Below are 16482 nucleotides of genomic sequence, written 5' to 3'. Positions count from 1 at the left end.
ATATCAGTATGCAGAACCAACAAATTAATAGACTTTGAAAATATTTTCTCTAATATATTTCTAATATGTGTATTCATTATAATAAGTTTTATAATAGTAATGTAATATGGTTTTTTTGGATTGTATTCTTCTTTTAGTTACAAGTCCAACTACGACTTCAGAAAAGTAAATTCACACACAAAAAAGATGGTTTCTTCATGCACCACCATGACTTCTTCGTGCACCTCCATAAACTTTTAAAATACCAAAATTATCCTTTAGTAAACATACAAATTAAAATTGTTTCACATTTTGTCTGCGAGTGAAAAAGAAGGTGCATGGTGTGGTGGTGGTGGTGCAGAGTGAAAGAGGTGCTTGGAGTGGTGGTGGTGATGCATGCTCCTTTTGATGGTCCGCAATGTAATGTGCACACTAAGAGTGTTCTCGATTAGACAATCTGGTTCTTTACGCATAAAACAAGAGTGTTCTGGATTAGATAATCTGTAAGTATATCGGATCCGGAACGTATCAAAATCACACTTCTGGATTCTGTAATCTAGTACTAAATGAACTGTGGATTACGCAATCCGAAAGTCAATTTTGAACATGATATATGCCTTACGGGTTACAAAATCCATAACTCGTGTTGAAATTTGGCTTACAGATTACGCAATCTGGAAGTCATTTTGAAATGTCAAATATGACTTATGGAGTACACAATCCGGAACTCATTTCTCTATCAAAATTTGACTTACGGATTATGTAATCCAGAAGTCATTTTAGAACTTCAAATTTGACTTACGGATTACATAATCCAAAATACATTTTGCTGTTAAAATGTACCACAATACATAATTCGATGCCTATTTTTGTGAAGGAGCACAAACGCACAAATGCTTTCTAATATGTACAAAACCAGTAAAATTAAACTTACTAACCTGTGAATGAAACAAGCAGTGATGAATGATGGAGAAGGAGAGGTTTAGAAAGGATAAGAACTTTGAGAGAAGAAGAATTGAGAAAGGGAGTGATGGAGAGAAGGAGAAAGCTCAGAAGGAGGTGGGAGGGGATGGTTGCGGTGCGGAGAGTGAAAGAAGCACACTAAAACACAATTGGAATTAAGTTAAAATAATATTTTAATTTTTTTTACTAAAGAGTATAATAGTAAATGCGCTTTTAGTATGGAGTAAATGCGCTTTTAGTATGGAGTGACAGAATAATGTAAGAATAAACTGTAAAAAAAAATATAATAGATTAATGCAATATCAATCCAATCTAAAAAGTCAAACATTCAAATAACAACAACCACTTCAAAATCACAAGAATTAATCTAAAACCCTATAAGAATCTTAGTTCAACTCTATTACAACCAACAACATAAGAAGGGAGAATAGAATTGAGATTTCAGAGAATCATTCATACATCTAAGAAAACTCCACATAGTTAACTAAAACTCTTAAAAAAAATTGGATGAATTGATATAACAATTTTCTCGTCACATTAATTCTATAAAACATTAAAATATTCATAGGTAGAATCAGAAATAGAATTTTTTTTAAATAAATAGAAAAAAATTAGAATAAATGAGAACTTTCTCTCTATAAAAAAATTAACCGCTTAGAAATAATTAAGATGCAGTCACATCTTAATTGATATGTCGAAAAACTTTAAAAAAATATTTTTAAAAAGCTAAAGATAATTTATTAAAATAAATAGAGAAATAATAATTTTAACAATGAAGGAATATAAATAAATAATTTATATTTATATTCTAAAATATAGCTGAAATTTTTGACATTTATTATTTTATATTGAATTCTTCTCCTTTTTAATTCTATTTATTAAAGTATACCACGATGACAAGTTTGCCTAGTGTAAGTTGCTTCTCCAAATGGAGTAAAACCAATTGACCAAGCCTTCTGATCCTTCATAAATCTCGTTATTTTGTTAAAATGAGGTAACAAATTAATTAATTCAAAATATTTCTCAAATCCTTTTTCTCTATATTGTTTTTGCATAACCACATTTGACTGGTGCATGAAAAAAAGGACTTTATTTCTAACATGTTTTGATTAATGATTTCTTTTATACGGGTTTAGGGTCTGTATAGAGAAAAATGTTTTCATTAATGGACTTTGTTATATGTGGAAGAATCATTAGTCTATAGAGACTGAGGACTTCATGTTATATATGGATTGGATAACTGAAGTATCTCCCTTTTATTTATTTTATTTTTTATTGACAAAGAAATTAATAATTTATTTTTTAAAATTCAATTTAAAAATAATTATGAATATTATAAAATTATATTTACTTTTAGTTGTAAAACTAAAATAAATGCATCCCATCATAAAAAAATTTCTTTGGATATTTAGTTTTTAATCCTTACATATATTGACACGGAAATTGAAACGATACGAACATGAATATACGCATAATCTCTAAAATATAAAACACATAGACACATATCTATATATTATATAAATTGACAATAAAGATTTATGTGCGCAAGTATGTTTCAATTTTTTTATAGCAGAAAGATGTTTTTCATGACTGGTTCAAAAGAATTTATTCTTAATTTTCGTAATCATAATAAAAATTTATACAACATAAATTTGAGTTTTTAGAAAATTAATGTATTTCTCATTTATAAAATTGTGTTAGAACCATACTAGAATTGTTAGAAATCCAACAAATATTTTTTGAATTGAACAATTCACTGATACGTGTCTGTCGTACAAGTGTCATACAAGTGTCGGTATCCGATACATATGTCTGACACAGATACATCATGTAAGAGGTGTGTCCAAGCCTCATATAAAGATCATGTTTCTCAAGAATTTTTAGTTTTCTTACTAATTGGTAATGATCTTATTTCAGAACATTTGGTAATCACGTTTTTCTCAAATGACATTGGAGAAATCTGAAAGCAAAAGAATCTTATTATTTTTAAGAATGGTAGTTGATTACTCTGAGATCTTTTCGTTGGTCCAACTCAAGGCATGATATTGGCTTACAAGTAAAGAAAGATTAGCTACTTTTACTTATGCCAAGTGGTGCATAAACCCAAAGACTTGTCATTTATCTATTAGAAAAAACGATAATGTTGGGGGGTGTTTACTTTCTGTTGTTTGAGCATGAGACTGGTATTATTAACACTAGCCTTAGGCCAACAAGGAGGTATGTTGTTTTTTGTTGTTTTTGCAGGGTCGGTGAACATTGAACTTGCACAGGAGAGGATTGTCCCTAGGAGGTTATGAAGAGAAAAAAGTTTTCTGCATAAGAAGGGTGAAGGCTGAAAACAAGGGAGGAAGGTGCTTTGTTAGGATCATGTGTTTAACATCCTGCAAGTTAGCATTTTTGTTATTGAATAAGTCTCCAAATTATTAGGAAATTAATTAGTTCTGTTTTAACTATTGGTTTGTTACCAGATTTCTTTCCTGTTTTTTAGAACAATTTTTGTTCATTCCGTGTATAAATACATAGCTTTCCAGCTTTAATAAATTATCTCAGTTGATCAATCAAACATTATTTGTTCTGAAACTAAAAAATTGGTATCAAGAGCACTCTTCTTAAGGGATCTGTGAGGTCAAAATGGAAGGAGAATCAAGTTTTTCAGTTGTTGCACCACCAGTCTTCGATGGAGACAATTATCAAATGTGGGCAGTTCGTATGGAGACTTATTTGGAGGCTTTGGATCTTTGGGAAGCAGTAGAAGAGGATTACGAAGTCCCTCCACTTCCAGCAAATCCTACTGTTGCACAAATCAAAGCACAGAAGGAGAAAAAAACCAGAAAATCAAAGGCAAAAGCTTGCCTATTTGCAGATGTATCTCAAATGATCTTCACACGAATAATGTCCCTCAAAACAACAAAGGAAATTTGGGATTACCTCAAGGGTGAATTTGCAGGAGATGAGAGGATTCGTGGAATGAAAGTCCTGAATTTGATTCAGGATTTCTAGTTGCAGAAGATGAAGGAGTCTAAGTGATGTGATTCCATCACTAAGTCAATGAAGGAGTACTCTGACAGACTTCTCAGCATTGCCAATAAGGTGAGATTACTTGGTTTTGTGTTTAATGACTCTAGGATTGTTGAAAAGTTGTTGGTCACTGTTCCTGAGAAGTTTGAAGCCACCATTACTACTCTGGAGAACACCAAAGACCTGTCAAAAATCTCTCTTACAGAGCTCTTGAATGCTTTACAAGCACAAGAGCAAAGAAGGTCTATGAGGCAAGAAGGGGTGATTGAAGGAGTTTTACCTGTCAAGCATCAAAACAACAGCAGGTACAAAAAGAAGAAAAACTTCAAAAAGGAAGGAGGTTCCAAAAAATCCTACCCACCTTGCTGCCACTGTGAGAAGAAAGGTCATCCACCATACAAGTGTTGGAGAAGACCCGATGCCAAATGCTCCAAATGCAATCAACATGGACATGAAGTTGTGATCTGCAAAGTCAAAGGTCAGGTGCAAGAAGTAGATGCACAGGTTGTTGGTCAAGAAGAAGATCAATTGTTCATGGTCACTTGTTTCTCAAGTAGAGAATCGAGTGAGAACTGGTTGATTGAGAGTGGGTGCACAAATCAAATGACATATGACAAGGAGCTTTTCGAAGAATTGAAAAACACTGAAGTTAAGATAATGAGAATTGGAAATGGTGAACTCTTGGAAGTCAAGGGAAAAGGTACAGTAGCTATAGCAAGCTATGAAGGTACAAAATTTATTTCAGATGTTTTATTTGTACCTAAAATTGATCAAAATCTCTTAAGTGTTGGCCAGTTACTCGATAAAGGCTATAAAGTGTTGTTTGAGAATAAACAGTACTTGATAGAGATGCTAGTGGCAAAGACTTGTTCAATGTCAAAATGAAAGGAAAAAGCTTTGCTTTAAATCCAATGGAGAAAGAACAAATGGCCTTCAAGTCCAGAGCTAGTGCCACTGAGATTTGACACAAAAGACTTGGGCACTTTCATCATCAAGGATTGTTTCAGATGCAATCAAAGAAGCTGGTTGAAGGATTCGCAGACATTGATGATAATATTCCTCCTTGTCATGCATGCAATTTTGGGAAGCAACACAGGCAACCTTTCCCTAAACAAGCTTAGAGAGCCTTGAAAAAGTTGCAGCTGGTGCACACTGATTTGTGTGGTCCTCAGAGAACACCTTCATTAAAAGGTAACCTCTACTACATTATTTTTATTGGTGATCTAACAAGAATGTGCTGGATTTTCATGTTGAAACAAAAGTCAGAGGTTCCCAATATATTCTGGAAATTCAAAGCCAAAGTTGAAAATGAAAGTGGATGCTCAATTTAGATTATAAGGTCTGACAATGGCAAGGAATACACCTCTGATTCTTTCAACAAATTTTGTGAAGAAGTTGGAATTCAACATCAATTAACAACACCATATACTCCTTAACAGAATGGTGTCAGTGAAAGGAAGAACAAATTCATTATGGAGATGACAAGGTGTATGCTCCATAAAAAGAATCTTCCAATAGGGTTTTGGGGGGAGGCAACAAACACTGTTGTATTCCTACAAAAGCCTTGAAAGATCTGACACCATATGAAGCTTGGTATGGCTACAAACCTTCTTTAAAATTTCTCAAAATATTTGACTGTCTTTGCTTCACATATATTCCACAGGTCAAGCATGATAAGCTTGATAAAAAAGCAGAAACATGCATCTTTGTTGGATATAGCACTGTATCCAAAGCTTACAAAAATTTTCAGCCACAAACTGGTTGTGTGATTGTAAGCATAGATGTTTATTTTGTTGAAAATGAGCAATGGGATTGGGAAAGTTCAACTAAGGTGAATCAAAGTCCAAATGCTCCAAACAGTTCAACCCTTGGGAGCATGACAGAAGAATCTGAAGATGATGGACAAGATGTTGCAGTTGATGATGCATCTGTTAGAGGAACAAGACTGTTGTCTGACATCTATCAAAGGTGCAATGTAGCTGTTTGTGAGCCTGTAGGATTTCACGATGCAAAAAACAGTCAACACTGGATGGCTGCAATGCAGGAGGAGCTTTTTATGATTGAGAAAAATAAAACCTACGAATTGGTTGATCGACCTCCAAACAGAAAAATAATTGGAGTGAGATGGGTTTTCAGAACCAAGCTAAGTCTTGATGGTTCTATCAACAAATTCAAAGCAAGACTTGTTGTGAAAGGATATGCACAAGTTTTTGGTGTTGATTATTCAGAGACATTTGCACCTGTTGCCTGGCTTGACATTGTAAGATTGTTGCTTGCTCTTGCTGCTCAAAGGAGCTGGAAAGTATACCATTTGGATGTTAAATCTGCATTCTTAAATGGAGATTTGCAAGAAGAAATTTTTGTTGAACAACCTGAAGGCTTTGTGAATGAGGGCAATGAAAATAAAGTTTACTTTATGAAAAAGGCTTTATATGGATTAAAGCAGACTCCTCGAGCCTGGTACAGCAAGGGTGATGATCATCTGGTACACCTTGGCTTTCAGAAAAGCCAATATGAACTCACATTGTATCTCAAACATCAAGGTACAAATATTTTGGTCATTTCTCTTTATGTGGATGACATGTCAGTTACAGGAAGCAATGTTGAAGAAATCAACCGGTTCAAACTGGAAATGAAAAAGGTCTTCGAAATGACGGATCTTGGTTTGATGTCATATTTTCTTGGCATTGAGATCAAACAGAATCAAGATGAAGTTTTCTTAAATCAAATAAAATATGCAAAGGAGATACTCAAGAAATTTCTGATGGAAAATTGCAAAGTTGTGAACACTCCCATGAATCAAAAGAAGAAGCTAATCAAAGATGATGGTTCTGACAAGGTTAATGAATCTGAGTTTAGAAGTTTGATAGGTTGTCTGATGTACTTAACAACAACCAGACCTGACATCCTAAATGTTGTGAGTATTCTTTCAAGGTTCATGCATTGTCCAAACGAAACACATATGAAAGTTGCAAAAAGAGTTATCAGATATGTCAAAGGAACTTGGAATTTCGGTGTGAAGTTTCTGAAGCAAAAAAGAAATGAAGCTGATTGGGTTCTCTGATAGTGACTAGGGTGGATCAATTGATGATATGAAGAGCACATTTGGTTACTGTTTCTCCCTTGGATCAGGCATGTTCTATTGGAGCTCAAAGAAGCAAGAAATTGTTGCTCAATCCACTGTTGAAGCAAAATTTATTGTTGCAACAGCTGCTGTTAATCAGGCTTTATGGTTAAGAAAAATTCTCTTTGATCTAAATCTGGAACAAAAGCAAAGCACTGAAATACATGTTGATAATCAAGTTGCAATTGCAATCTCAAATAATCCAGTCTTTCATGGAAAGACAAAGCATTTCAACATCAAGCTTTTCTTTGTTCGAGAAGTCCAGAAAAATGGTGACATAATTCTTTGTTATTGCAAATCTGATAATCAAATTGCATATGTCTTTACCAAGCCTCTGCCAGTCAGCAAGTTCGAAGATTTCACAGCTAAACTGGGAGTTTGCAGCATTTAAACAAGGAGGAGTGTTAGGATCATGTGTTTAACATCCTGCAAGTTAGCATTTTTGTTATTGAATAAGTCTCCAGATTATTAGGAAATTAATTAGTTCTGTTTTAACTAATGATTTATTACCAAATTTCTTTCCTGTTTTTTAGAACAATCTTTGTTCATTCTGTGTATAAATACATAGCTTTCCAGCTTTAATAAATTATCTCAGTTGATCAATCAAACATTATTTGTTCTGAAACTAACATGTTCAAAGGTGGCTTGTTTATCAGATCTAGGGGCCTCCGTTGTCAAGCTTATGGTGCAGAGCCAAGTTTTTTGTTTGGTGGTTTACAAGTGAAATTATAGTGCAACAGTAGCTTTAAGAGACTAGTTGGAAGAATGTATATGTGTGCTAAGCAAAGTGTTGGATGTTAACAAAAGAGCATAGGGAGAATTGCTACTAACATAGTGCTCCTTGTAAAATAGTGCAGAAACAATTTGTTAAATTCAAATCTTGTTATGTGGTGTATTTCTTTGCAAAGGATTAATAATCTATGATGTTATGGATGAGGAAGTGTAGCTAGAATCCTTACATTTCATGATATTCTTGGTAAGTTGCACTTAATTTCTAATGTTGTATTGACTTTTAAGTTAGGAGGGGAGGTTATGTGGTTACTGTATAAGGGTTAGAACATCTATGAAGTGTCCCGTTTTATTTAATTTATTTTTTGTTGATAAAAAAATTAATTAAATAACATGTCACTTATTTTTAAGAGGGAAATTGAATAGGAAGAATTCAAATTTAGTTCAGAGTCTTCTTTCATTCCAAGTTAATGAGAAGCTAACAAGCTTAAAACTGAAGTTAATCTGACAAAAGTATTATTATAAGGTGAGATTTGATTGCTTTTAGAAAGTTAAAGACCTTGAAAATCACCCCATACATAGGAGGTTGAACACTGCATGTTTTTTTGCAAAAATGAAAGCTATGGCAAAATGGAAAGTGTAAAATTGAAAGGAGTATGAGACATGGATGATTGCGATTAAGCCTATTTACTCCAAATGAATATTTTGATACATTTACGTAAAGAGCAAGTATTTTGACGAATACGCAAAACAACTCCCAATTGTATTATCATTGTTCTGTAGCTTCATAATTATTTATGATCGTCAAATTCATTATGACTCTGGTGGACAAGAGCTACCAGTAAACAGGTAAATCTCCACAAATGGGTACGTACAAGTAAGTATTTATTTTACATGATTAAAACAAAATAACAAGGACAAAAAAAAATTAGAAACTAAAAATGAAAAAAAAAACAATACAGACCAAAGTAAAATATGTTAATTAGGACAAAATTCATATTTAAGTAAAAAAATAAAACACAGGTATTAATACTTGTGTACATATTGGTGTTGCTATCATAAAACATTTTAGAAGAAACATTTAGATAGTTAGAACTTTAGCCACTTAAAAGGAGAGATTATTGCCCTCAGAGGCAATCATCAAGAAGATTATGGATACAAATAAGGTTGGTAAACATAATCAATTCACTGCTGAAAATGTTAAAATATCAAAGGATTGAAATATAAGTTACTCTTTGTTGATCACTTCATTTAACAAAGAGTAATGCATGCAAAAGAGTAATGCATAGTTTAAAAAAATCTAATGGCTCCTTTTTCTTACTATAAAAAGAAAAATAATCTTTATGAAACTAATAGAGAAGAATTGAATGATCATAATAGATCATATGTTTGCTTTTTATATATATAAAAAGGGTGGAAATGGATTTAACATAAAAAAAAAACCTTGATATTTATTCAATTTAAAAAAAAAAACATGTTAAAGATGAAAATATATGATTGAGTCCCTTGATGCTTCTAAAATATTTATAAAAGTTCAAGTGCTTGCATCCATTAAAAGTGACTTTGATAGAGAATTTGAAAATAATAAATACAGATAGTTTTCTAAAAAAACTAGAATATTTAAAAAAAAAATCCTACTGGAATACCTCAACAAAATGAGATTAATTACTAAAAAAAGCTTCATAACAAAACTTGATGAAAACTCTCAACCGATATATTTTTAAAGTAAAGTAATTTACATTGCAAGCCGTGTTTAAGATATAATCTTTATCTTAAATAAAAAAAATTGATGAATTTAGAAAGACAAACTCTATGTGAATGCATTATCTTGAATATTAATACACTAACGTCATGAGACCCTCTTGTATGAAATATTTTAGGAAAAAAAAATCCGATTCCGATTCCACGATTCCTCCATTCCTCTTATGGAAAAAAGTTGCAAATGATTCAGTTTTTTTTTTAGGTAACCACCCAGAGTAATTCTAAATTTGTTAATAATATATTCCTATTGTTTTTATGGAAAGTACTTAAATTTGTTTGATATATTTAAAAATTAAATATATAATTTTAATATTTATAAGAGGATTAGTCTAATGACTGTGGTGCAGCAAGTATTGATTGTGCATAGAGTCTGGCTACTTACACAATTGACCATTATTAAGACCAATTTTATGGATGAAAAGGAATCTTTAAGTTAGGGACAACCACATCTCTGATAGTGTCAAAGTGTTATTTGTAAAAAAAAAAATAAATAAAAAATAAATAAATAAATAAATCTTTTCATCAGTGGCATTTGACCAAGGGAGCTAAAAAAAATTAGTTGTATGAAGAAACCAATAATAAAGAAATGAAGAATTCAGGGGAAGGAATAAAGTTTCATGATGAAAATCTGATTCTGTTATGTTTACTCAAAATCTTCCTCTCCAAGAAAGAGAGGAGTTATGTTGAGCCACGATACTTGACACAAATTGGTTAAAAAGAAGAATATGGGAATTGTGAAAGAAGCTTTGGTCCATGGATACTATCTTCAACTCAACGCAATTCACTATGAATCTGCTAGTTGGAGAATGTTGGTTCTTTCTTTTCTACTACGTAACAAGAAAATAATTAAATTCATTGGTCCCTTCCAACTTTTATATTCCAATACGGTTCGTACAAAATAATTGCCAATCAAGTCAAACATACAACATTGTGTTTCATGTTACACCCTCTTCTTATATACTTGCGGCGGTTATATATATACATGGAAGGTGCAGTAATAAAAGAAGGGGAAATGTTTGTAACATTAAAACGGAAAAAGTAATTTGGCTTGTATTTAAAACAAGTCCATACATTTATAACATAACATCACATTTAATATTATATTTAAACAATGAGATTGTAACGTATGTAATGGTCACCCTTCATGGCTTGATCAATGATGACCACATCCTTTGAAGTAAATGAGTGGAACCAAAACAAGGTGGAGACATTTATTTGTGTAATAAGATTTTTGCAATGCAGACAAAGTTGACAGATAACCCTTGCATGTCACAAGAAGCATGTGAGTATGAGCTCGACTGCCATAAACCATGGTCTTCATCATCAACTGAAACTGAATCTCAATTCAACCCAGATCAGTCTACTTCTTACTTTAACATGAACTTCTTAGCTGTCAGTCTTAGACCGTGACCCAACAATCCTCCCTTCAAAAAAAACAAACGAGTAACGTTTACATTTACAAATAAATAAATAATAATAATATCTGACGTGTCACATGCACATGCATAGAAAAAAAAAAGAATTAACGCATCAGGCGTTTAACTAGCTAACCAACAACGTTGTCAGCAGTGTTTCCCACCTAAAACGTACACATGGATTGGATTGGAGCCCAGGTAGGCTCGGACAACCGTTTAATACGAAGCTGTAGGTTTGAGCCGAAGCTGCTCCGAAGCAAGAAAGAGTGAGAAAATTAGCGTGTATAATGTATTCTAGTTTGCCAGCCATACATAGATGGTAGCGATTTGTATTTTAGCTGAAGCGGATAGAGAGAGAAAGCAAAAGTGTGTGAGTGGGAGAGAGAGAGAAGTAGAAATGATGAAAAGGCAAAGGCAAAGGCATTGAAGAAACAAAAAGTAACACAGATTCAGCAAGGAATTGCTTCTCCTCCAAGCCTAAGTAAGCCAGCTATCGCCAGTTTCCGCCATTAAAACCTTCAAACCATTTTTCACGGGAAACCCCTCGCACTCCAAAACAAAAAAGCAACCCTCCCATTGCTATAAAAACCCTTCGCCACACTCTTTTTCTCTCTAACCTCCAATGGACGTCGCTTCCTACTCCCTGCTTTTCATGTGCTTTCTTCAATCGGTCAGAGGAATATTAGACCCCAACGATTTCCTCGCTCTGCAATCCATTCGGAAATCGCTTCACGATGTTCCCGGTTCAAATTTCTTTGCGTCCTGGGACTTCACCGCCGACCCCTGCAACTTCGCCGGCGTATACTGCGCCAACGATAAAGTCGTCGCGCTTAACCTCGGCGACCCCAGGGCCGGTTCGCCCGGTCTGACTGGAAAACTAGACCAATCGATCTCCAAGCTATCTGCTCTCGCCGACCTCACCGTCGTTCCCGGAAGAATATACGGCCCTCTCCCCAACTCTCTCTCCCAATTAAAAAACCTCCGGTTCCTCGGCGTCAGCCGGAATTTCATCTCCGGCGAGATTCCGGCGGGTTTAGGTCAGCTTCGCAATATTAAAACCATCGATCTGAGTTACAATCAGCTCACCGGAACAATTCCTGCGTCCATCGGAACCTTACCGCAGCTAACCAACCTTATCCTCTGCCACAACCGCCTCTCCGGTTCAGTTCCCTCGTTCGCCTCGGCTTATTCCCTAACCCGGCTCGAACTGAAGCACAACACTCTCTCCGGTTCCCTCGCACCGTACTCTCTCCCTCCCTCCCTACACCACCTCTCTTTATCATGGAACAAACTCACTGGACCCATGGACCGCCTCTTAACCCGCCTCAACCGGCTTAACTACTTGGACCTTAGCTTGAACCAGTTCACAGGCCCAATTCCAGCCCAAATATTCTCATTCCCCCTCACCAATCTACAACTCGAAAGAAACCAATTCTCCGGCCCGGTCCACCCGGTCAACGAGGTGACGATTCAGACCGTTGATCTCAGCTACAATAGGTTATCCGGTGAGGTGTCGCCCATGCTAGCGAGCGTTCAGAACCTGTACCTGAACAACAACTGGTTCACAGGGCAGGTTCCGGGCAGCTTCGTGGAACGGTTATTGGCGGCGGGCATTCAGATACTGTATCTGCAGCACAATTTTCTTACCGGAATTGCGATAAGCCCGACGGCAGATATTCCGGTGAGCAGCACCCTATGTTTGCAGTATAACTGCATGGTTCCACCGGTTCAGACGGCGTGCCCCTTCAACGCCGGGAGGCGGAAAATCAGGCCACCTCAGCAGTGCAACCGCCGCTAAAGTGTGTGAAACTAGCATGGTTCTGTTTCATAAAAGTTATTATATATTATATTATATTACATTATACTTCATTCAATTCATATCCCAGTTTCCTCTTTAAAAACAAAATTAGTATTAAAAAAAAGAAAGAAACGGAGAATTATTTATTACTACCTTCTATTCATCTTATTTTTGTCATATGAATAAGAAGACTCTGAATACACGCAAGAGTGTAGCGAAACCAGAGAGGTCATAGCTTTATCTTTATAGGTTACAATGTTCCATGTAATATGACTCATTATTAATGTAATATATTTTTTACAAATAAAATAAGTTTATCGTTTTGTCATCTCACTTTTTTTTGTTATTAAGCTTCACTTATTTCCATAGTTCTATTATTTAAACATTATCCTTTCATAAGGAAAATGTAAGAGAAAAAAATTAGATAATTGTTTAAGTTGTTTGATAGAAAAAATAGATAAATAAAAGTAAGGTTTTATTTAGTTATATTTTATTTCCTGGTTTTACTTTTTAATTAAAGCTATCACATTGTTTTTAATTTGTTTTGTGCAGTCAAATACTTTACAAGAAAAATAAATAAAGAAAAGTTGTTTTCAATTTTTCATATATTTTTTTTACAGATCTTTTAAAAACAGGAATGAAATTAAAATTAATGTGATATTTTTAATCAAAAACTAAAAGTTGACATGGAAAACGAGTATAACATTTATTTTTCTTTTTAGTTTTATGGAAAAATAAAAGAAGAATACGTATCTTTATGCATATGCAAAATAACACAAAACATGGTGTGGCATTTTGAGTGGATACTTACATAAAAATATGTTTTTAAATTAAAAAAAATGTTTTACGTTACTAAATCAAAATAAATTTTAAATAAAAATAAGTTTTTAACAAATGAAAGGTTGATGAAAAAGTGAAGGCAAGTTTGACCTGCTACACAATTAATCTTTCGTCCTTTTTTTTGTTTGATTTTGCATATAAAATATTCTATTGGACCAAAATCGAAACACACTAATACTATAGCAGTTTCGACCTTTGGAAACATACATTAGAACCATTTTTTACCTTTCGATTAGTTGGCTTTTGGGATTTTCTCATTTTTATGAAGCAACATTTTTTTTCTACACAGGTTTAGTATAAATATTTTTTTTTCATAGTTTTTTCGTTTTTGTTTTGTTTTAACCAATAATTTTTTTTAGTTTGGCTTTATTCTAGTAATTTCCTATTTTTTAATTTTAGTCAAACGTACTCTATTAGAAAAATTGACAGGTTGAAGTTACATTTGAGCCATGTCTAAAAATTATAACGTATTAGACAGTTTAAAAACTATATAGTATATTCAATTTTTCTTTTCTGTTTTGTTAAGCAGTTTTTGTTTTCTCTGTTTATATAATTCTTTTTAGGTTGGTTTTGTATATATTATCTTCTGTGTTAATAATACAGTTTTGTCCTTTTATGGATGCTCAATTCATTATTGTAATATGGGTAAAGAAAACGTTTTTCTCATTTTACAGTTTTTCTTATCTGTTTGTATTGTCCAGTTTCGGTTGTTTTTTTAATATTCTCTTCTCTATTAATAATATAGTTTATTATTTCTTTCATATATGCTCGATTCATCATTATAATATAGTAGCATATAAATTATTTATTCTATATTAATTTAAAAAAGAAGTTGCGAAAATATATTATTATATTTACTTTAGATGTTATATGTTACTGTGCCTAATTAAAAAACATTAAATATCTATTTTTTATGCATATTTTTTCGTTATTCATAATTATAAATACTTTTAAGAATTACACTAATTTATTATTTTATCTTTAATAAATTAGTTTCGCTTATTTTTTTATATACTTGTTTTTAGATGAAATTAAAACTCCTAATGTTCTATATTATCGATTTAACTATGCTTTTATTAGTTGAAGTTATTTATATCTCTCTTTTTTTATAAAGGATAGCAAATTTCAAGTTGTCTTTTTATAATTTTTGAAAATTAAGTTCATACTTTTTATTTGAACTCTTTCTATTCTTATTATTATAAATAAAATATAATACAACAATAAAAATTATTTTTTAATAAAATAAAAATTTCAAATTAAAACATTATATTTTTTATGTTTACAAGACTATAAGAATAGAAAAAGAAGAAATCGAATTAAAAACAGATAATTAATAACATTGTCTTATATGCATACATAATCAGCTAAATAACATTAAGCATCACACATCGAGAATGATAATGTCATTTTAACAGAAGATACATTATCAAAATGTCATATCATCTTAATAATAGGAGAAATTAAAAACAGAAACAACATTATTATATGATTTAAAACAAAATAAATAATTCACTAAGAACAAAAACGACTTACTTATGAGAACCTTTTAACATTTTTTTTTAAAAAAAAAGTGACATATTTAAACCTAAAGTATTTAAAGGTTAAAGTATTAAGATGAAATAAAGGTTTGGTAATTTTTTCTTCTTCCAATTATATTCGTTATTATTTTTGCATTTTTTTCATCAGATTACGTATAATAATGTATTCATTTCCAAACTTTTTTCTTTTTCTATTTCTTATAATCAATATGCATATAAAAGGAAGCGTAAGTTTATCAGAAATCGTAGAACATGACCATATGTAAATAACAAAAGCTAATGTTTCCATAAAAAAAGTAAAATGTTAGGGAAAAAACACAAAAACTTTGATTAGGTAGCGTTTTACTATTTTTTTTTGTTTGATTTTGGTGGTTTAGGTAGAGTTTAGTATTTGGATACATGCAAAGAGGCTAGGAAAAAAACAACACTTCAACTACTTCACTCACCTGGTGGCTTTTCACGTATGCATACAGGTCTTATGGACCAAGATAAAATCATAAATAAAATTATTTCATTTTTAAATAATTTAAAAGTTTAAAATCGTAAACAAAATCTTGAAGATTATACCACCGAATCAAATAACAGATAAAGGGACATAATAAATAAATAAGCTATAATAATTATGATGGCGTTGAATGAATCAATTCACACTTAATATAATAAATAAAACTGATTAAATTGAAAAATACATATTTCTAGTATTAAGGAACCACTCTGTATATGTTAGCTAACAACTAATATTCGGCCATAAGGATTATGGTCCATAAACTAACAATATAAACAGAACTCTCGACCCATTTTGCAGGTAATCCACGACCGACCGAGCATTAATATCGAAGGAAGGAGACTTAAAAGAATTTGGAGATCAGAACACGTCAGTAATTATATATTCAGTCACAAATAATATATGAATCCCTCAGCTTGTACCCGTAAGATAAAATAAAATTTATTTCTTTTGAAAAATTTGTGATAGTACAGCATTCAAATGTTAAATATGTTGTAATTCTTTTAACAAATCATTTAGTACATCAAATTGGATAAATGGAGAGTATTACTATTTTTATATATTAATCGATTAAATTTTTTAATAAAAACTTAACTTTTAAAGTGTTCATAATTTTAAACAACACATTGTCAAAAACATAATTATTTAAATTATTTTTTTTTAATTTTAATAAAGAAAACTGAATGGACTGATAGGTTGGAGAAATTATTCGGTATAATTGAGTTTACTCACTTTTATATCCTTATCATAATTTTTATTTTGTCATTTCATTGAGGAAGAAAGTCTAATCTACAAGAACCCCAACTCTTTTT

At 32.2% G+C, this 16482-nt stretch overlaps 2 protein-coding genes across 2 annotated transcripts; both read left to right on the top strand.

The window, feature by feature from the left end:
- Window positions 1-3990: 3990 nt before the first annotated feature.
- On the top strand, window positions 3991-5957 carry LOC137816027 (uncharacterized). The gene is made up of 4 exons (XM_068619129.1): window positions 3991-4687; window positions 4798-4904; window positions 5624-5890; window positions 5940-5957. Exons 1-4 carry the CDS (start codon window positions 3991-3993, stop codon window positions 5955-5957), a joined length of 1089 nt encoding a protein of 362 aa, XP_068475230.1.
- Window positions 5958-10400: 4443 nt separating this feature from the next.
- Window positions 10401-13115, top strand: LOC137814174 (DNA damage-repair/toleration protein DRT100-like). Its single transcript, XM_068616766.1, has one exon. It carries the CDS (start codon window positions 11612-11614, stop codon window positions 12785-12787), a length of 1176 nt encoding a protein of 391 aa, XP_068472867.1. The 5' UTR covers window positions 10401-11611; the 3' UTR covers window positions 12788-13115.
- Window positions 13116-16482: the final 3367 nt, after the last annotated feature.

The sequence above is a fragment of the Phaseolus vulgaris genome, chromosome 1 (assembly GCF_000499845.2).
Source record: "Phaseolus vulgaris cultivar G19833 chromosome 1, P. vulgaris v2.0, whole genome shotgun sequence".
Classification (NCBI taxonomy): Eukaryota; Viridiplantae; Streptophyta; class Magnoliopsida; order Fabales; family Fabaceae; genus Phaseolus; species Phaseolus vulgaris.
Note: the sequence above shows the minus strand (reverse complement) of the source record. Positions and strands in the feature narration are given on the sequence as shown.